This window comes from Mytilus edulis, chromosome 3 (genome assembly GCF_963676685.1).
Source record: "Mytilus edulis chromosome 3, xbMytEdul2.2, whole genome shotgun sequence".
In the NCBI taxonomy this organism is placed as follows: domain Eukaryota; kingdom Metazoa; phylum Mollusca; class Bivalvia; order Mytilida; family Mytilidae; genus Mytilus; species Mytilus edulis.
Genome location: NC_092346.1, coordinates 60467586 through 60490185, shown reverse-complemented (window position 1 = coordinate 60490185; position 22600 = coordinate 60467586). Strand labels below are relative to the sequence as shown.

The following is a 22600-nucleotide window of genomic DNA, read 5'->3' as shown; positions in this document are numbered from 1 at the left end:
ATCATTCCATTCACAAAATATATTTAACCTAATGCTTACAGTAGATGCAATATGGACTTGACCACACAACTTAAACCTGCATCACTGATCCATTAAATGAGGCTTAAGTCAGGTGAACCCTACCTAACAGACTTGTAAAGGTTACGAGGAACCTATATACCAAATAAAGTTTCACTTGACAATTCAAGCAGTCATTGAACCATGAAAATGTGGTCAAAGACAATGGACATGACAGACTAAAACTTTGTAACATAAGGTATCTGTATACACATCATGACATGTACAAGGTATGAGGCACCCAGGTTTTCTACCTTCAGAAATACATAAAGCTTTATAGAGAGTTTGCTTTCTGCGACAAGACAAAAAGCATGTTTGTTTGGTTTTATTATCGCCTCTTGTAGTTTGTTCTGAAGTTGTACTGTTACACACTATTTCTTATTAGGGTTCGAGCACTTACACACATGATTAACCATGCCACATTCTGCACCAGTCTGACCCAAGTTGTAAGCCTGTAATTCACTAGTTGCTGTTTGTCATATTTGTTTTTCTGTTGTCATTTTAACATAAATCAGGCAGGTTTTTTTTCTTTTTTGAATCAGAACCATTGTAGATCAAGTATGACATGATTTAAGAATTAATAAGATGTTACACAAGTGACTAAAATCTTGCAGACTTATTATGTTGTGTTCTGAGTTAGATGTGTTCGTTAAGCACTAAAGAATGAACCAAAATGTGAAAGTTAAGGTTTTTATTCTTTTATTTAGTAAAATTACTACATACAACAATCTTCAAAAATACAGATACTTCTTAAAAAGTACCCTTTTGATGAAAAGTCTTTTAAACACAAGTTTTCATGTCTAGGCTCCTAAGAGCTATCAATCTCTCTTTACTACATCAAAATATTGGGATACACTGAAATGATGTATCAAGGTTTACATTTTAAACAATTACAAATATTTTATCTATTTCATCTTATATAAAACTTTCATAATAAAAATATGCAAATGAACACAGAAAATTATGGACATACATCACAAAAATAAATGATATTAAAGTTACTGGTATATAGCACCATAGGACTGGGTAACATTTCCTTTTGACAAACATACTGGGGTGAAATACCTAACATTAATTGAATAAAGACAAAAGTATCCCTCCACACACAGCCTTATGGGTCTGAATTTTCATCATAGAACAGTATGCTATTGTTTTGTCCTGTAAGTTTCCTGTTAATATACACAATGCCCCTGCATGTTTCATGATATAAAGATATATAGAAAAAATGGTTGATTAATGGTTTAATTTTTTTGTTAAATTAATAAAATCATCTTTACAAGGTTCCTTACTTGAATTTATTGGTCCTTTTTTCAAAAAGTAAGGTGTTTTCCTTTTCTCACATTATCTTCACCATACCTTAAAAAACTCTATTGCAATAATTATAGCATCAAAACAATTAAATTAACAAGTAAACAATTCAGTAGATGTAATTTTCAATGCAATCTTAACCACTTAGTTTTGGCATAATTCTGAATTCAAATAATGCATACAATAATGGCATATTGACGACAAATTATGGAAACAACAATAAACATTTTTTACTGTAAATATATATTCTATGTAGTCTAAAGAACATGTCAATTAGCTTGTTTCTTCCTGTGAATCTGTAGGAGGTGGAGAACTTTCTGCTGTACTAGATTCACTATTAACACTGGTATCAGCTGGTTTAGGAGAACTTGCTGGCTGGGGAGAATTTGCACGTTTTGGAGATTTTGTTGGTTTTGGGGAATTCTGTAAATTCTTAGGAGGTCTACCAGGTCCTCTTCCTGAGCCTCTACCACGTCCTCTACCTCTACCTCTGCAAAAAATAAAAGAATTTAATTTTGTCTTTTTTTCTTTTATTCCAGAACAGTATTGCACACTGTTAACAACTACTCAAATGACATAGCTATCTCAGTGAAGGTCACTGTTTCATTACTATCTCAGTGAAGGTCCCTGTTTCATTAGTACCAGAAGTTCACGGATTCTTCAGGTAGATAAACTGCATATTGTTAGTCGTTAAAAAAAATATTAATATAACATCAATAGACAAATAAATTATAATGCTAGTATTATCATACTAAAGTATCTATATCATCTAGTGTTATTATCCAAATTTCATAGTTCATCCGAGATTGGGATGGTTTATAACCTATTACATGTACCATAAATAAGTAAAAGATAAATAACAAATAACTTAACAAATTGTATCAACAGGTAAAATAAACACAAAAGTACAATTTCAGAGTACTCACAGTTACTGGAAGCTAGTTAAAAGTCAAAGACAGTTAATAATAAAAATAAATCATGCATCAGAACCTAAAATCAAATAAAACACATCAAAGGGATTAAGTGGTTTAACGTCATGGACAGTCAAAGAAGACATGACTTGTGAAATGCCAAAATTAAAGTATTGACAGTAGCAGGATAGTTATGAGTTAACCTTTTAATAAATAAGGTATCCACCCACTATTACCCAACCGCACGATAACCACTTCAGGTGTTGGTTCACCCTGTTCAAATTCAAATAAGTATAATGTTAGAAAATTTGTAAGGGTTCAGTAGGAGAGCATGAGCAAGAAGAACAAACAGAATCACAAGACATCAACTCTTTCATAAGTGCAAACAAAATCATAAGACATCATCTCTTTCATAAGCGCAAACAAAGAATCTTATTCAAATTCTGAAATGACTGGATCATCACAAGATAACGTATAAATGATGATAATAAAATTAACGGTACCAATTTTCTTGCACCAGATGCGCATTTCGACAATACATGTCTCTTCAGTGATGCTCGTGGCCAAAATATTTGAAATCCAAAGCTTATATAAAAGATGAAGAGCTATTATCCAAAAGGTCTAAAAAGTATAGCCAAATCCGTGGAAGGAATCAGAGCTTTGCATGAGGGAGATACATTCCTTAATTTATAATAATTTCTATCATTTTGTAACAGCAAATTTTAATAACACAAAAAATCTGTATTTTCATGTCAGAACTGAAGTACTGGCTACTGGGCTGGTGATACCCTCGGGGACTAAGATAATGTGGGTAAAGTATAACAACCATGTCTGGCAAAATATTTTGTGGCATTCATTTCATGACAACACATGTTCACTTTCAGGTATCGGTACACAATGATTTCACTAGAACAAGTTTTATTACTCTATACTAACCTTCCTCTCTTTGAAGCAGACTTTGGTGTTTTGGGTGTTTCTGGTCCTTTACAACTTTGACATTTCCACGGACCATTTGGTATTGACTTGAGTCCAACACAGAACGTATGATATCCTCTATCACATTTGTCACAGAACATCATCTTATCCTGAAAGTCAAATATAAACTGTATTAATGGTATACTATCTAGACATGCATCCTTATTAATTCTACCCAGAAACAATATTTATCTCTTTATTGCTTTTCTTTAACAATATTGTTATTCTATTTTATAATTAGAATTAATTTATGCTGTATACTATTGTACTAAAATTTTCCTTTGCTTATGCTTCTCTCATAGATCTACCAAATGAGAAGTTGGTCTAATTGATATACCAATATTTTATATCTTACCCCCTTTGTTATAATGTATCGGTAAGCAATGACAACACTACCATATGGTAACTTAAGCAGAGAAAATATAATGTCTCAGATTTCTACCTCTCTTGTTTTAAGTATAATTTTAAACAAATAACACATGACTACTAAATCAACTACAAACTTATGAAATGTGATCTTTGTTTGTCTACAATGCCAACAACATAACTATTTAGAATACATGCAACTTCATAATACATTTTATATTTAATGACCATAGCAAGATCAGTGATAGCTTGTGATAATAATTACATTAGATGTATGTTTCATTATAATATTTTATTCTGATTGGCTAACTGCACATCACGTGTTATTCCGTAAGCAGTTTCATTGCTCAATACAACTTTTCACTCATGATAACACGTGCTCCAACAATAAAGTGCACAGGTGAATTAAATAATAAAATATATAAAATTCGTGTTTTCATGATCATAGCTAAAAAATGTAATTATAAGTATTGAATGCTTCTTTTTGTAACTTTATAGGGTTGTAAAAGCGTTGACCGTGCGTACATTTTTAGAATAAAGCGCTTCCGCGCTTCATACAAAATGTACTTCGGTCAACGCTTTTACACTCCAATAAATTTACAAAAAGAAGCATTCAATTCTTAAATGAGAACTTAAGCCATTCATTAGAGCTCTAAAATTTACACATTAAGGCACTAACTTTCTTACGATACTTTGAAACAATTTTTCTCTGAAAAATAAATTGACAAAATAATCCTGCTTCTTATAGCAATAAATTACAATCCTTAACATTCTGAATAGTTTAAGTTGTCATTTACCACAATCTATCTAAATAAACATATGATTCAGACCAGAGTAAACCATATATATCTTAAGTCACCTTCATTTGTATGCTCTAGAATAAAAGTATGGATGGAATGCCATAAACAAAAAAAGCAACACCAAAAAGGTTAACTTTACATGAAGAATTTTTGTGTCAGCACAAAAACATACATGTAATTATGAAGGTCATGATGAGAAGGTTACGCAATTTGTTATAAATTTTTATTTGGAATGTCTTTATAAAGTACAAAACTGTACTTTTCTTTTCAAGAATTTATCACACCTTAATACAATACCTGTAGAGAATAATTTTATAAAATATTTACCAACTTCTCATGGTCATATAACTCGTTTGCCCCATACCTCAACCTGTAATAAATATCATAATTGTCCCCCTACATATGGAGACAGGACCGATAGATAAGCTGTGAAAAAAATCACCTAATACTACAAGTTTTACATTCAATACACGGACATACCTCGTCAAAAGGATCCATACATTCCACACATGTTTTACATTCCATACATTGCCAAGGGTAAGTTTTTATAACTGCCACCATGTCATCTGTAATATCTAAACAGGCAGGGTGACCTAAAAAATATCATAATGTTGGTTAACTGGTTATAGTTTACATTAAGCTGCTGAACAGACATAGGTGTGTAGTAATCTATTTTACCCAATGTTGTAGAGTTAACTCCTCAACAAGATTCAAGATAAGAATCGCTATAAAGGTATTGTAGTACTATTATGGACACTCATGTAACACTTATTTATAACAAATCCCCTGTATAGTTTGGCATACATATACAACTTATGAACTAAGTCATGTTAATGCAGTTACATTAACAGTATAATTATCAGACAATTCTTATGAAAAATTGAAGTGAAATTTAAGTCTATAAAACTTTTGAAATACTTGGTCAACAATGACAACGGCAAAACTTAAAAATATTTCTTTATGATATACTAAAATGATTAAAAGTATAAAGTTTTGAAATAAAACAGGAGTCAAACTCTTCAATGCTAGTCATTTCAATGTTTGACCATCAGTGAACCTGATGAAGGATCTTTCACAAACATTATTGAGAGTATCAAAATCAAACATTTTTCTTCGCAGGACTTTGATATGATTTTGGCCTCAGTCATAATTCTAATACACAAAGTCTGGGTGTCAAAATTAGGCTGAAATATTGCAATGGAGGGATTTTCTACATTCTTCCAGGGTGAGTTGAGGTATACCGTATGGCAATCTAATAAAATTTAGGCCAAGGTACAAACCATGTCTGGCACATTCTGAACACTGAACAAGTTCTTTTGTTCCTGATTCTTCTTCTGCTTCTAAATTACAAACTCTACATCCTGTTTCTGCTGGCTCTTCCTTCTAAAAAAAAAATAATGCATCATTTAGTCATAAATCTATTGAACATTATAGTGATTAAGCCATTTTCTAATTAAATATCAGAATGTGACTTATAGTATAGTAGCAATTCATTGATGAAACAAATATGGTGGACCTACTTAAATATCTAAAGAAATTAAAATTTAAACTTATGCAAATATAAAAGGACATTTATAGTAAATGATTAAATCATGAAGATGAGGTCATGGACAACTGACATATACAAGATAAACCCTTACAGCCATAAGGCATCACCAAACAAAATATGGATTGTCAAACTATTCACCTTCTGAATAGCAAATCATTATACAATGAGTACGTTCTGAATAGCAAACCATTATATGAGTGAGCACTGTCACTGCCATCTTATTAGCGTACCTATTTTTGCATTCCGACACATTTGACTTGATAAATTGGTATACATCAAATGCCCACCTGAAGCCTTATCAAAACAGACAAGACAAACCCCTTAAGAAATATTTATGTACATATACTTATTTGAATAAAAAGCACACATTACAAATTCTTCAATTTATGGGCTAGCTTAAAATGTTTTAGTTATTGTTTTCAGGTTAATCTCATAGCGGTTCTATGTGAGATAGAATTATTACCTTTTCTTGCTCTCCCTCTGCCTCACTGCTACCTTCAGAACTACTAGAGCTGTCATCATCACTGTCTGAGTCGGAACCTGATTTACCCTGCAAAATATAACAGCAAGACTTGACAAAACAGTCAATGTTTACCTTCTTAACTTACATCACTCTCATATTTTTCCCAACACTACATAAGAATTAACCAAAATGTATGGATACCTCAGATATGCATACATTAAATGTTGTCCAATCTGAATACTTTTAACATTGTTTTGTAATACAATTTTAAAATCTGATTGTCTTTTGTATTTTAATGGATAACTCATGTCTAAATCTTTTTTTTTTATTCAGCTCATTTTCTTTTGTTAATGTTATTATTTCAGATAATTTGTTCCATGCTTCACCTCCATTGGCCTATTATTAACATTGAAGAATGTGAAAATAAACAAATGCTTATTTCAAAACTTAAAAGTCAAAACCAGAAAATATACTAGTAATTAGGATATGACTAAAAGATAATTAGAGGACCAACAATGTTAATTGCTCTGAAGAAAGACCAGCATATAATATCATTTTCACAAAATATGACTATTTTTAAGATCTGGAATTTAAAAGTTAAGATTTGAGTATATTGAAAAGTGATCAGAATTTGGTATAATCATACATGATTTCAATCTTCATTTGCCTTAAAAATAATGTGGATTATTAGGTGGGCAGAACTAATATTTATATTCGTATGGAAGGTTGCTTAACACATATTGGAAACATCTATAATGGAATCATGTGGTGTCTTGGAGTCATAAAAGAAGAGAATCTGTATGAACTGTACATCTTAGGATACTTACATCTCCATCTTCTTCTGATGCAGCTTCTTGTGATGTAGGACTAGATAACATGTGATTGATGGTCTTAGGGGGATCATATAATGCTGTGTTTAATGGGAAATATTTCAATTCATCTCCGGAGTAACTGCAAAACATAAACATTCATTAAATGCATAGCAATTATAATTGATTTTGTTAGCAATAACTAGACTAATAATAAGTGTGGGGGATGTCTGTGTTTTTGTTAGATATTTTTTGCTTTGTATAGATCTGATGAGTTATGCCCTTTTCAACTGATTTTTATTGTCTGTTCTTATGTTGTACTGTTACACCAATGTCCCAAGTATGGGGAAAGTTTGTTTGGCACCAGCAAACTACTTGTAACCTCTGCACATTCTGTATGTGCCTGTACTAGGACAAGAACCTGTAATTCAGCCCTTTGTTCATGTCTGTCATATTGGTTTTTTTTTGTAAATTGTTGTTATAAATTAGGCTGTTAGTTTTCTAATTTGAATACTCAATAGTTTCAAATTTTTTTCTGTCAGAGCCTTTTATAGCAAACCAAGCAGTATGGATTTTTTCGTTGTTGAAGGCTGTATGATGGCTTGTCTATAATTGCTTACTTCCACCTCATTTTAACTTTGGTAGATAGTTGTCTCATTGACCATCATAACACATCTCCTTATTTCTATATAAAAGCCAGGTAATTGTCTATATTAGTTGACCAGGTCTACAGTAGAAGAGATTTTACTTCACCTATTAACCCTTTGTGTATAGCAACTTACTGTTTGAAACTTGCTTGGAACTGTCCTGGCAGTAAAGCTACTGGATATGCACTGATTTTGTATAATAACTTACTGTTTGTAACTTTCTTGGAACTGTCCTGGCAGTAAAGCAACTGGATATGCACTGATTTTGTATAATAACTTATTGTTTGTAGCTTTCTTGGAACTGCCCTGGCAGTAAATCTACTGGATATGCACTGATTTTGTATACAGTGAAACCTGGGTAAACCGAACCCTGATAATTATTTCAGTTTAAACCGAACAATTTTCAAAGTCCCGAAAAATGTCCCTATCAATTAACCTTAATCTAACCTGACAAAACCGAACCCTGTCAACACCGAATTCCGAACGCTTTTTGAAGGCTGGTTAGTAAATTTGTCTTTAAAAATTACCTGTCAAAATCGATCAATAGCAATCAAAACAAAAAAGCATTTTTAATTATTTGCATGATTTAATTAAACAAACACAGGAAGACAGAGTATCCCCGAGTGTATTTGAGGTTAATTAACTGGTGAGTTGTTATTACAAACTAATTAGCATGTTTGTGTCCATGTCTAATGTGATTTTTTTTTTTTTTTAAAGAAACGTTAAACTGGTCAGCTACCCCCATGGCCGATAATGACAAGGAAGGAACTTTCAGATTAATTAAATGCATGTTACTTAAATAATTACGAACACAAAATCGTAACTGCCATTTTGTAGCTAAACTGTTTAATTAAATAATAGTTTTAAAGCTTTTCACTGGATTAAGAAGTCGTGCAACACAACAAGGTCAATGGCTTTCAATTGTCGGATTCCCGTTAGAGGCCCTATATATTTGATTCGGATGCTCCCAAAGACTTCCATTAGCTATTCAGCATCGATAAATTCCGAGAATAAACAGGACCCCTGCTTTTGTTTCACAGAACACAAAGTCCTGTTGGTGTTCGGTTTGGACAGGTTTCACTGTAATAACTTACTGTTTGTAACTTTCTTGGAACTGTCCTGGCAGTAAAGCTACTGGATATGCACTGATGTTGTATAATAACTTACTGTTTGTAACTTTCTTGGAACTGTCCTGGCAGTAAAGCTACTGGATATGCACTGATTTTGTATAGTAACTTACTGTTTGTAACTTGCTTGGAACTGTCCTGGTAGTAAAGCTACTGGATATGCACTGATTTTTGTATCTTCAGGTAACAATTTTTTATATCTGTTCAGAGGGAAGTGGATGTTCTGAAACAAACAAAAAATATTTAAATACATGAACTAAAAAACATGAATGAAATAATTTAAAACACATTTGATTTCAGATGGGGATCTGGACTTGCGGTCATAAAACTTTCGAGCACGATTTTTGTACTCAGACTCAAGAATCAACCAATCAAAATACTGGATTTCATGTTTCGAGCATGATTTTTGTGCTCCGAGCACTGAGCAAAGTTTTATGACTTCAACCCCTGGAGGGGGGTGTACTGCCTAAATATGATCCTAAAACCAATACATAATATTCTTACACAGCTGTTCTTTTAAAGCAAAATGGTGTGTATGTGTCAGAAAATAACGTTAACAATGCATTTAAATGTATTGACTTTTAGTGTTTTTTTTGCATACAGATATATTGTACAATATCTATTAACAGAAGAGCTGATAAACATTTTGATTTGAAGGTTTTAAACACAAAACATAGACAGGAATAATTGCAACATATGTTTTTCATATGTTTTCCATGTTTTTCATGTTAAAAAACATGTTTTCATATCAGGGCCTAAACATATGTTTCCATATGTTTTCAAGCATATGAAAAAACATATATCAAACATATGATAAACAAAGAAAACATATGTTGCAATTTTTCCTATTTAGTCCTTTCAGATAATGTCATTTCAAAACATTAGGCTACATTGCCTTCAGGTCAGTTCTTTTGCTATGTCACAAAGAAACTGTTTGCGTCTTAAAAATTACTATGTGACTTTCAAATGACTGCATAAAACAATATAAACAAATATTGTAGAAACAATAGTCAAAAGTCCCATTATTGAATTGAACCACATCCTACAATTGAGGAAACCAGAAGAGAAACCAAGTAGTAAACAGGAAACAAAAACTATAAGCACACTTATAATTATATTATTTTCATAAGTAGTCTTTCCCATTACAAAATTTGTTGTACCACTTGAAGTTTACATATACACCATATTATTTCAAATGAATTCTTGAGGAAATATATTATAGTGATGTTAGGCATAAATAATAAGTTACATTTTATATTTCTTAATGTCCGTCTGGTGAAAACAGTATTTGACGAATAAGAAAGGTTTTCAATAAATTATCAAAGAAGTCTGGTAATTAAGCAGCTATGAAATGGGCCTATCATGCTATGTTCCTCTATTTTAAACAAAATTTCAATAGCTCAATAAAACTAATCTCCAAAAATAATAAAATGCTCCCCTGGGCGCAGCTTGATATAACCACAGGTCAAACCCTGAACAGTTGGGGCAAGTATGGACACAACATTCAAGCTTGATACAGCTCTGAATTTGGATTGTGATTAAATAGTTGACACAGCATAGGTTTCTGACAAAGAATGAATGTGGTCTAAGAACTTAAAAAATTCAAATTTGACATTTACCTTTTATGGTCCAATATCCAAAATCTAAATACATGGTTAGATTCAGCATATCAAAGAACCCCAAGAATTCTATTTTTTATGAAATCAAATAAAGTTCAATTTTGGACCTCAATGTGGACCAATTTGAGAACAGGGCCAGAATATAAAAAAATCTGAATACATGGTTAGATTCAGCATATTAAAGAATCCCATATATTCAATTTTTGTTGAAATTAAACAAAGTTTAATATTGGACCCGGATTTGGACAAAATTGAAAACTGGGCCCATAATAAAAAATCTAAGAACATGGTCAAGATTCAGCATATCAAAGAACCCCAAGAATTTATTTTTGTTCATATCAAACTAAGTTTAATTTTGGACCCTTTGAACCTTAATGTTACAAAAAAGAGTCATAAAACCATTACTGACGATCTAATAAGTCATAAGAGCTCTAACATTCTAACCAAACATCTGTTTTTTTCAGGGGGAGAGGAGGTGATTTTTTAAAAATTATTCTTATTTAAAAATAAAACTGAATTTAAAAAAAAAAAAAATATTGTATAATTTGTCAATACTCTTACAAAGGTTTGTTGGTCAAAATAAGCTCTTCTTTCTGTCTTCCTTTCTTTAATAAAACCAGCATTCCATTCTGAGGCTGACCTCATAGCTTTCTGCATGTATAGTTTCATTTTGTCTTTCTCCAATTTTGGCTAAAAAAATTAATAGAATATGTAAATGTTGTCTACATTGTTACTAGAAATAACAAGTGCTGCGAGATACTGCTCACTGATGATACACTGCCCCAAGAGGATAATTTTAATAGTGTATAAATATTCAAGTGTTCGGTAAACAGGAAGTTGTCGAGTGATGAATCTGGAAACACATTACATCACACGGTATAGCTGACTTGTATAAACCCTGAAGCCAAATTTCTGAAATCCTTGTATTGTAGTTCCTGAGAAAAATGTGACGAAAATTTTCAACTTGGTTATCATGTTTAAAATCATGCAAGTATTCGGTAAGAGTTGTCAAGTGATGAATCTGAAAACACATCAGACAGTATAGCAGACTTATATAAACCCTAAAACCAAATTTCAGAAATCCTTGTATTGTAGTTCCTGAGATAAATTTGACGAAAAATATTTATGGGACGGACGGATGGACGGACAGACAGAGGTAAAACAGTATACACCCCTTTTTTCAAAGCAGGGGTTCAAAGCGGGATATAATTTTTCAAAGCAGGAGTATAAAAATAGTAAACATCCATTAAAAACAACCCAACAAAACAATATAACAAGAATGTTCAAAGTACAAGGATGCCCCACTTACACTCATTTTCTTTGTTTAGTGGACCCTGAAATTGGGGTCAACACTTTAATTGGCATTAAAATAAGAAAGATCATATCATAGGGCACACGTGGACTAAGTTTCAAGTTGGTAGGACTTCAACTTCATCAAAAACTACCTTGACCATTTTTTTTTAACCTAAAGCGGGACAGACGGATAAACAAACAAACAAACGGACAGAAGCAGACAGAAAAACATAATGCCCCTAAATGGGGCATAAAGATAAGATGATGTGTAATTATAGCCAATGTGAAAACCCTCCTCCAACAAGTTTACCAAAAATAGATAGCCAGAAGTCACTATGTGCATGGCCTACGTAAACAATGGACATAAACTCAAACCAGTCACCATGCTTTAAATCCCTTTAGGTCTTGGTAAGTTGCAGAGATAACCAAAAGTCTGAAAATTCCTAAATAGACAAAGAAATGAAAGAGATGGGAACAGCCCTGGTGAGATTCCCACTTAGAGAACAGGACAAGATAAAGAAAGCCAAGAGATCCTTACTGCTTCTATATCATTTAGATTAAAGGAAAAACAAAATGATTAACCAGTGATTAGGAGGGGTATAACACCTTCTACAATCTCTCTCATAGAGAATATTCAATAGACCACAAGTTAATCCAAACACATCAGACATTAATTCTGTTGTTAGGTACCTACCTGATTAACAAGTAGTTAGGAGGGGTATAACTCCGTCTACAATCTCTCTCATAGAGAATATTCAAAATTCCCTAATTCTATTCTTTTGAATATGACAACACTAAATTAATACCCAAAACAATCAGCTGACTATTCTGATCTTGTACTGAGGTAAAACCATAACATTCAGTTATTGAGATGAGTACAATTTCCACTATATGAACCAGAAGTTTTCTCATTAATGATGATTTCATTTTATGAACATACCACTTCATATTCTTTATGTTTATCTATCTTCTTCTGTTTTTCTCTCTCATGGATGACTTCACTATATTGCTGTGAAAGAGAAAAATATAGATACCATATAATATATATTGTTTTACCTTTTACGTACAAAGTCATATGTAAAGATCTGGAAATGGTAAAACTGCAAGACAAGTCCTAATTTGAACACAGATGTTTTAAAGGTTTTGAAATTACACATGAAAAGATTGGACATTTTGTTATCTATTCACCTGCAGGACATTTCCTCACGGTACAACTAGACTGCTAACCTTTGTTATTTTGTTATCTATTCACCTTCAGGACATTTCCTCACGGTACAACTAGACTGCTAACCTTTGTTATTTTGTTATCTATTCACCTTCAGGACATTACCTCACGGTACAACTAGACTGCTAACCTTTGTTATTTTGTTATCTATTCACCTGCAGGACATTACCTCACGTTACAACTAGACTGCTAACCTTTGTTATTTTGTTATCTATTCACCTGCAGGACATTTCCTCACGGTACAACTAGACTGCTAACCTTTGTTATTTTGTTATCTATTCACCTGCAGGACATTTCCTCACGGTACAACTAGACTGCTAACCTTTGTTATTTTGTTATCTATTCACCTGCAGGACATTTCCTCACGGTACAACTAGACTGCTAACCTTTGTTATTTTGTTATCTATTCACCTGCAGGACATTTCCTCACGGTACAACTAGACTGCTAACCTTTGTTATTTTGTTATCTATTCACCTGCAGGACATTACCTCACGGTACAACTAGACTGCTAACCTTTGTTATTTTGTTATCTATTCACCTGCAGGACATTTCCTCACGGTACAACTAGACTGCTAACCTTTGTTATTTTGTTATCTATTCACCTGCAGGACATTTCCTCACGGTACAACTAGACTGCTAACCTTTGTTATTTTGTTATCTATTCACCTGCAGGACATTACCTCACGTTACAACTAGACTGCTAACCTTTGTTATTTTGTTATCTATTCACCTGCAGGACATTACCTCACGTTACAACTAGACTGCTAACCTTTGTTATTTTGTTATCTATTCACCTGCAGGACATTTCCTCACGGTACAACTAGACTGCTAACCTTTGTTATTTTGTTATCTATTCACCTGCAGGACATTACCTCACGTTACAACTAGACTGCTAACCTTTGTTATTTTGTTATCTATTCACCTGCAGGACATTTCCTCACGGTACAACTAGACTGCTTACCTTTGTTATTTTGTTATCTATTCACCTGCAGGACATTTCCTCACGGTACAACTAGACTGCTAACCTTTGTTATTTTGTTATCTATTCACCTGCAGGACATTACCTCACGTTACAACTAGACTGCTAACCTTTGTTATTTTGTTATCTATTCACCTGCAGGACATTACCTCACGTTACAACTAGACTGCTAACCTTTGTTATTTTGTTATCTATTCACCTGCAGGACATTTCCTCACGGTACAACTAGACTGCTAACCTTTGTTATTTTGTTATCTATTCACCTGCAGGACATTACCTCACGTTACAACTAGACTGCTAACCTTTGTTATTTTGTTATCTATTCACCTGCAGGACATTTCCTCACGGTACAACTAGACTGCTAACCTTTGTTATTTTGTTATCTATTCACCTGCAGGACATTACCTCACGTTACAACTAGACTGCTAACCTTTGTTATTTTGTTATCTATTCACCTGCAGGACATTTCCTCACGGTACAACTAGACTGCTAACCTTTGTTATTTTGTTATCTATTCACCTGCAGGACATTTCCTCACGGTACAACTAGACTGCTAACCTTTGTTATTTTGTTATCTATTCACCTCCAGGACATTTCCTCACGGTACAACTAGACTGCTAACCTTTATTTTAGCTATCAGGGAATATAACTGATGTGTTAGGTATCCAACTGTATGGGACAAGACTTCAAGTTATGTTGTGCGTAGTATGTTCATAGAATTACTCAACTATTATCTTGACCAAGCTATGAGTCTCAATAGCAGGCCTTGCAGTTAAATTCTTTTGAATATGATTATGACAATAAGACCCAGAAACCTAAAGATCAAAATACTGGATTTGATGTTTCAAGCACACATTTTTGTAATTCAAGTACAAACAAAAGTTGTATAACCAAAAAGCCTGGTCAGCACAAATATTTCACATTTTTACAACAGTTAAGGTTGTTTCTTCCTGTTTTTTAAAAGCAAATTCTAAATCCTCCGTTATTGCTAAAAGAATTATTGTTTAACTTAATTTTTTTCTGACTGTATTAGCATACTCACTCGATATTTTTCTGGATAGTCCCTTGCCATCATATCTAAGACTTCTTCACTTCTTACAGCAGTCAAACCTGTTGTATAAATTCAATAAATCTATAATATCTACATTTATCATAATTGGGTAGAATTTAAGACTGTGACTTGATGTAAATTATTAAATATAATTTCATATTGTACCTAGAATTGACCTGATAAATAAAATGAATGTTTTTCAGTAATAAGCTGGAATTTTGTTTATCAACCCATTGATCACTGACACTTTCAAGAAATGATAGCAAAATATGTGTTTTAAAAAACAGAAAAGTCAAATTTTATTATCAATGTAAAGAGAATTGATTATTGTTGCTTGTGGAAAAGCATAATCTTCTAATTAATTTTGCAAATGCTTTGAATGCTGTATGATGGTATTATTTTACTGCAGGTGTTATAGTCATAGGAAACAAGCTTCTTGTAATTTTAATGTCATCGAAATTATTGATTGATTGATTGTTGGTTGCTCAACGTCCTCGAAATCATTTTTATATCATATGTAAGGGTATACTATATATTTTACTAGAGGTAGACAATTTCTCACTCATTTTTACAAACCTAAATCACATTGTGTTTCAGTGACAACCAATCTGTCTCTCAGATATTCTCTTTCTTTCATATCCACTGGTCTCCTTGTTAGCTCTTTTAAAATTAAAGATCATTTATAATGAACATAAAAATGGTAAGCAAACCTAAAAAAATATATTCATAATTTTAAATGAAACAGCAGGACTCTAAACACATATGTTGTATGTAATGAATTCTATCAATACTGAAATGAAAATTCATATTTCATTATTCAATTAACTGTTGACACAAAGATATGTCTTTCCTGTGTTTACTTTCAATCGAATATTGTAAATGTTGAAGTTAAAATGTCAACACTTTGACTAGTAAATTATGCAAAAGTGTCAGTTAATGGACAATAAAAATATATTAAAGTTATGTTCACTGGTATATACCATGTAAACATTACAACGTGTATTTGTTTATAAATTTACACATGTTTGAAAGTATATAATAGGTTAAATGTTTTTCATTGGTCGAGTTAGAACTGACCATAATGTTTGAATAAGGTCATTTCAAATATTTCGTGCTATATTTTTGGCGGTTTTGTGAATTAAAGATATTGTCATTCGAGGTTTGATTTTGGTGCATTAAAGGTTCCCACCCTCCCATCCTGACTTTGTTTTTTTCATGTGTTATTTTTTTATTAATGTGAATAATAATGTGTGTAAGAACAGAATCTTTATTTGATTCATAATATGTATTTGCGTACATAATGAAAATTGTTTTTATTTTTGTAGATTGGTTTTTGTGTTTGTCACCTGCAGCGGTCTAGGCAGACAGTAACACTGATGAACATTTATACATTGCATTTGTCTTTAATCAAATTAAAGCTTTGCTGCACACTGTCAGGCAAGCTGATCCCATACAAAGGTGTTGAATTTATTTTGTAAATAATTTATGTTCGCTTGAAGTTATGAATTACAACATAAATGACCACATATTCACTATGGAAATGAGATGAGCCAAAACTTAAACAATTAAAAACTTATAATTGATGGTTTCCTTTAAAGTGACTCAATTACAAACTTTAGCATATAACCTGCACAAAAGTGACTATGACTTATGGAAATAAAGTGCCAAATAAATTTCATGTAAATGAGATCTGCCAATGCTAATACAAGCTTCTACAAAATATCCTTGAGTTATCATTAGTTATTTCTCGATGAGTGACCTAAACAATGACATTTACAATAGTAGATATTGCTGAAGCCAGAAAAGATACCCCTTAGTGTCATGAATCATTGTCAATTTAATAGAAAATAATCAACAATGCCTGTGATATACATTATATAGTTTTCCTTTAATCAATACCAGTCAAAATAATTTGAAGTGAATCATATATATGATGAATCCTAAATATATCTATTCTAACAAAACAAATGATATTTCATAAACTAATATATACCTGGAAATTTTCTTCTAAATGATTTGACATCTAAAAATTCACTAAGTTGTTCTTGTAAAAAGAACCAATCAGCTACTGCCCCATCATGTGACCACTGGTATTCAAACAGTTTACTGGCAGGAAATACTGGACTGAAAAAAGGAACAAATTCAAAGCAGGCGTCTTAAAATTATGTAAACTTTAGTACATTGCTAGCATATTTATAAAAAAAAATGTTCATGAACATCAAAATATATCTACTACTGATATATCTTTTCATGATGGTGTGCTGATTTTATATGTCCTGTCATAGTAATTGGGGGCATTAAAATCTAAAATTTACCCTCAACTGTCCTTCTGTTCATCCCATTTTCGTTTCTGCACATTTACTTTACTTTTCCTCATCCAAATAATATGCACCTCATACACAATGCTAGGAAACAAAACTAGCAGACAGACTTCAAATAAGGGCAGTGAGTCACGTATAGTTGTACACAGGTCGAATTTAGGATGTGAGTGATTTACCATTCTAGAGTAATGTCCCTTTTTAAACATCAGAAAATTGCAAAGCTTTGCATTTGTGTCTCAAGACACATTCTTCTTTTATTTTTTAATCAAAAACCTTGCTACTTATCGGACACATCGACAAAAGGCAACATTGGACTTTTAAAAATATGCAAAATCAAAATGGATCTTTTTTTTTATCTGAAATTTTGAAATACTAATCTTCAGACTTGCCTATTTTTTAGTTGTACCAAAACTGATTCTTAACCTGAAAACATATAGCAGCATTCATACTAAAATTTTAGATTTTTTTTAACTAATTTTCACAATGCTTGCAATTTTGCCTATTTACAAAATGCTGGCAGTATTAATATTGGACTCTGTCCAGATGACCTATGATTCTTACTGTTTATAGCGTAGTGTATCTGTACTTCCCTGTCTAGATCTTTTAGCCGGAGTCGGCCCTGCGGATCCAGTATCAACGGTACAAGAAGCTGGTGTGGGTGGCCCTGGTGTATCAAGGCTTGGTGGATATTCTGAACAACTAGACTCTGATATCAGTGCAGCATCTACCTCCATACCATTAACTTTTCTTTCTGGCATGAAAGTTGATGACGAATCTTCTGAGAACAAAAATGAATCATACTCAGTCCTTGTATTCAGATTTTTTTCTCCATTGCTTTCTGTTTCATTTCTGCTGTCTTCATCATCTGATATGTCAGACTGAAGATCTTTAGCATTTGACTCTTGATCTAACGATTGAGTTTCTGATTGTTTCAACTCCATTTTCTCTATCTCTTCATGATCTGAAGATTGGGTTTCTAACTGATTCAACTCAACTTCATCTTTTTCACCTTGATCTAAAGATGTACTTTCAGATGGTTTTAACACAATTCTATCTACTTCCATTTCAGATTCTTCTCCATCTTTGTTAGACATATCTGGGTTTTTCAAATTAGATTTATTTTCCAAGGTTTCGTTTTGAACATCTTTTACAGTAATCTTGTCAGGAGTTTGGTCATTAACGGAACCAGAATTAGAAGTTTGGTCATAAACAGAACCAGAATTAGAAGTTTGGTCATTAAGGGAACCAGAGGCATTTGATAAATCTTGTTCTACATTTTTACTAGAACAAGTTGGTGACATTTGTACATCAGATTGAGTTATATTTAGGGCTTTATTTTGAACACTAGAAATGTCATCTTCAGGTTTGTCTGCTACAATAGCTTGTTCCTTTGTAATTTCACCAATATTATATGATTCAGGGTAATTGTTTGTGCCTTTTTCTAATTCCTTCAAATTACCATCAGACTTTTCCTTTTGAGAAGTAATACATGGACTGTTAGTCTCACTTTCATCCTTTTGAAAAGTAGTACATGGAATGTCAGTCTCACTTGAAGCTTCCAACTTTTGTGAATCCGCAACTTTTGAAATGTCTTTTTCAACAGTATTTTCCTTTTCCTCATTTTCTGCGGTTTTAGTAAGTTCTGCATTTACACATACAGTACTTTCTTTTAATTGCATCATGTCATTTTTCCCTAAAAGCCCTAATTCAGATCTGGTCTCATTAGTAGATTCAATCATTTCAGGAATGTTTATCTTTTCTTGGTTGTCATTTTTTAAAGTAACAGTACTAACTCTACTATCAGTACTTTCAGATTGACCATGATCTGAACCAGTAGCAATAGTAACATTATCAGCCCTAGATATTTTATCACTGTCTGTGACTGGGTTCATATTACTTTTATCAGCAGTACTCAAACTTGCAGTCTCAATATCCATACCATGATCTATATAAGGAGTTTTTTGTAAAGCAATAGGATCAGGGGATTCACTTTTTTGAGTATTTTCAGATAAGCCTAATTGAGATTTTGATTGTTCTTTTATTACTTGTTCGCGTTCCTTTTCAGAACAATCATTGTCCTTTATTTCATCAGCCTTTATACTTTTTGTTATATCAGTACTAATGTCAACAGGTGTGTCTTCTTCTATCTTTGATTCAGGCTTTAATATTTTTTCCAAACACCTTTCAGATTCAATTTCATCTGGCATACTTGCTACAGATGTCTCATTCTCTTTCTGGTTATCTTTTTCCATCACTTTTTGTTCAATTTTTTCATCACCTTCTGATGTATTCATATCCTTAAAAAGATAAGAAAAACTTCAAGTAAAGAATTAACCCTTTCAACGCTACACAAAAAAATAGAAAAATGGCTGCTGCTGCTACATTTTTTTTTGTTCATTCATTAGAACATTATATTCCTTTTCAGACTGCCGTATCTTTTTTATTATAAGAGATACAGAAAAAGTTATTGCATGAAAAATGCTCAGGAGAGTATGAACTGTAATGTTAGGCAGTTATTTCAGTAAAATTTTTATCATGTTACCTGCATTTTCAGGTAATTAACAGGTAAAAGGTGTAATTTGTTACATTTGTGTTGAATTTTGAATAAAAACTACTTTTCGTCTTCATCTATTTTGTTTTTTTATCTGCCATATAATAAAGAAGACACCAATTGCTCGATTCCGTAGCGTATTGCACCATACACAACGTATTATGTAATCATGGCACAAATCAGTGGCTCCGTCCTCAAAATTTTCAGTCAACCTCTGTTTTCCCCCCTTTTTCTACGTCTCGAAATGATCGATCAAATCATATTTCCCACACGAATTGAATGTAATAAACACATTGAGATGACAAGAAACCTTTTAACTAATCCTCGTCATCAGTTTCGCCATAGAAATGCTGAAATATTTCCATATTTACAGCTTCGTTTCCGATTTCCGCCATTTGCATTTGTCAAAATATTTGTTTTTATTTTCCTTCAATTTTCCTTCTACTGCATGATTTTACATTAAAAATTGCCGGGATTTCAAGCGCAAATGAGACCTTGCATATTCTCGATTCATACAAGGAAAAATTAGAGAGGACCCGAATGAAAACCGAATGGTTTAAGAGTCCTTATGAAAAATCCGTTGTCATCGCGACATATGCCGCGAATAGCTATAGCTTTATTTTGGCAAAGCATCCTTTATCAATATTGAACAATGTATTTTTTGCTTATTAGATATATGGTAGAAAGTCTATCATGAAATGGTCTGTTTGCCCAAAACATGTTCACTCCAATTCACATTTGCCCCCTTTCACATAATTTTAAAATTATGGTTATTTTGGTTAGTGTAAAAATGTAAACCCTTTTTGATTCTGTGTTATTATGTTCAAGACAATGTCATTTACAGTGTTCAAGCAGTGGCACGATCAAAATTTGTACAGCACTATCAGAGAAAAGCTGATTAGACATTTGTGACAATTTGTCATGTCCTCATAAATGAGCATCCTATCAAATACTTTCAGAAAGCTTTCATTAACACTATTATACACGCAAGAAACTGTATTTTCTAAACAAAACAAAAACAGTGAATCAGATTATTTTGCATATAATAATCCTTTAAAAATGGTTTACTAAAGGTTGATAAAATGTAGAAAGTCTTTTCAAAGAAAGACCTTCACAACTATATTACAATTATGCACATTTAATGTACATCACTCATTTATGACCCATGTCAAACTGTTACTAATATTACAACTCAGGCTCCTAGTAATGAACTACTGCTAGTATCCAATCAACTGTTCTATGCAGTAATGCTTAAAACAATGTAATTTATAAAATGACATTGTCATAGTGTTAAGACACTGAAGTTATTATCTGAATCAACATCAAAGAGTATTGTACAGTATTGTTGGAGTTGGGGACTACTGATTCAAAATAATGTTGATTCCCATACCAGCTTTGAAAACCATGGAGAAAAAGTTGAGTGTAATCATGTATTGGTTGGAGTACTTCTATCACTAAGGAAATTGTTTAATAAATACAATAATTGCAATTTTTTTCATCTAATATTGTACAAATGCATGCCCACTTGTCATTATTTGGAAAAACATTATTTAATGTTCAGGACATTATGTCAGTTGTAAATTGACATTCTGGTGAAAGATTGTAAAAAGCCTATAAAAGCAAATCATCTGAGAGATTACACAACATTCTCAGAAGAAAATCATTGTAAAAAGATAACTAAAACAGCCACTCAGCTTCCAGTTTTTATAAAGTTTTGAAAGTTAAATCAGAGGATTTTCAAAGTTGCCTTTGTATCTACATTTGAATTGCATTTGTTCATCGACAAAATTAGTCCTTGTTGGTTTCAAAAATCTTGATTTTGCTTGTTAGTCGCTATTTTTGTTTACCTGTTTGACATTTAAATCATAAGTTGTCTCCCTTATATAGATTTTGAAAGCGATTAAAATTCATTTGACTTCCCGATGAAATAAACGGGATTCAGTAATTTTTAAATTTCTTTGGCGACTTAAATCGTCATTGCAAGATGATGGCCTGCCAAATCTGTAAGGAGTGAAAGTATATTGGGACAAACAGTCCTAATACCTCATATTCTAAAAACGATTTTATCTGTCTAAAGCTTAAAAAAATATTTTAATACTTTTAAATATCTAGTGTGTGCTAGATCGTCACTCAATTCCAACTGTACTGGTTTTTCTTTACTCTTTAGTAATTTTCAAGGTGTAAACAAAGCTATTTTGTCTATCTATTATGATGATCTTTAACAAATACCAAAAATTATTTTACTTTTGTTTTGCAACAATTTTGTGTGTTTAAAGCGCAGATAAAATCCGTTGATCAGGCAACTGTGATCATATAAAAACAATTTGTCTCATATAACTTCAAATAAAACCTAATGTTTCGAAAAGACATCCAGTTGTTATGTTGTATTTACAGTAACAGTTCTTTGTTCTGCGCTTTCGATTTTGCCGGTTCCATCGTCAGCCATTTTCGACGCTTCAAAATTTATCTCCGACGAAAAAGAGTTATCAGCTTCATGTTTTGTCTTTATTATAAATATCAATTGCAGATTCAAAACAAAAAGAATATA

The 22600-nt window shown here is 32.3% G+C and overlaps 1 protein-coding gene across 3 annotated transcripts; it reads right to left on the bottom strand.

Annotated features, from left to right (window-relative positions):
- Positions 1 to 739: 739 nt before the first annotated feature.
- On the bottom strand, positions 740 to 22553 carry LOC139516988 (dentin sialophosphoprotein-like). 3 transcript variants are annotated; one of them, XM_071307510.1, is made up of 15 exons: positions 22445 to 22553; positions 18063 to 19798; positions 17174 to 17304; positions 15757 to 15840; positions 15172 to 15239; positions 12865 to 12933; positions 11193 to 11321; positions 9126 to 9235; positions 7257 to 7380; positions 6430 to 6516; positions 5698 to 5800; positions 4898 to 5010; positions 3213 to 3361; positions 2292 to 2303; positions 1716 to 1855 (listed from the first exon to the last, which is right to left on the bottom strand). In XM_071307510.1, exons 1-14 carry the CDS (start codon positions 22496 to 22498, stop codon positions 2294 to 2296), a joined length of 2967 nt encoding a protein of 988 aa, XP_071163611.1. In that variant the 5' UTR covers positions 22499 to 22553; the 3' UTR covers positions 1716 to 1855; positions 2292 to 2293. The 3 variants fall into 3 exon arrangements, with proteins under 3 accessions (XP_071163609.1, XP_071163610.1, XP_071163611.1); XM_071307508.1 differs by lacking the exon at positions 2292 to 2303 and having other exon boundaries at positions 740 to 1855; XM_071307509.1 differs by lacking the exon at positions 2292 to 2303 and having other exon boundaries at positions 740 to 1855; positions 22403 to 22505.
- Positions 22554 to 22600: the final 47 nt, after the last annotated feature.

Bases quoted from the DNA above. Each gene is read 5' to 3' on its own strand.
- LOC139516988 (XM_071307508.1), bottom strand. From the start codon at position 22,498: ATGGCTGACGATGGAACCGGCAAAATCGAAAGCGCAGAACAAAGAACT. The intron at 19,799-22,444 runs GTAAATACAACA...TATCTTTTTAAG, and splicing joins CAGAACAAAGAACTGTTACT to GATATGAATACATCAGAAGG. The intron at 12,934-15,171 runs GTGAGTATGCTA...TCTCTTTCACAG, and splicing joins ACTATCCAGAAAAATATCGA to CAATATAGTGAAGTCATCCA.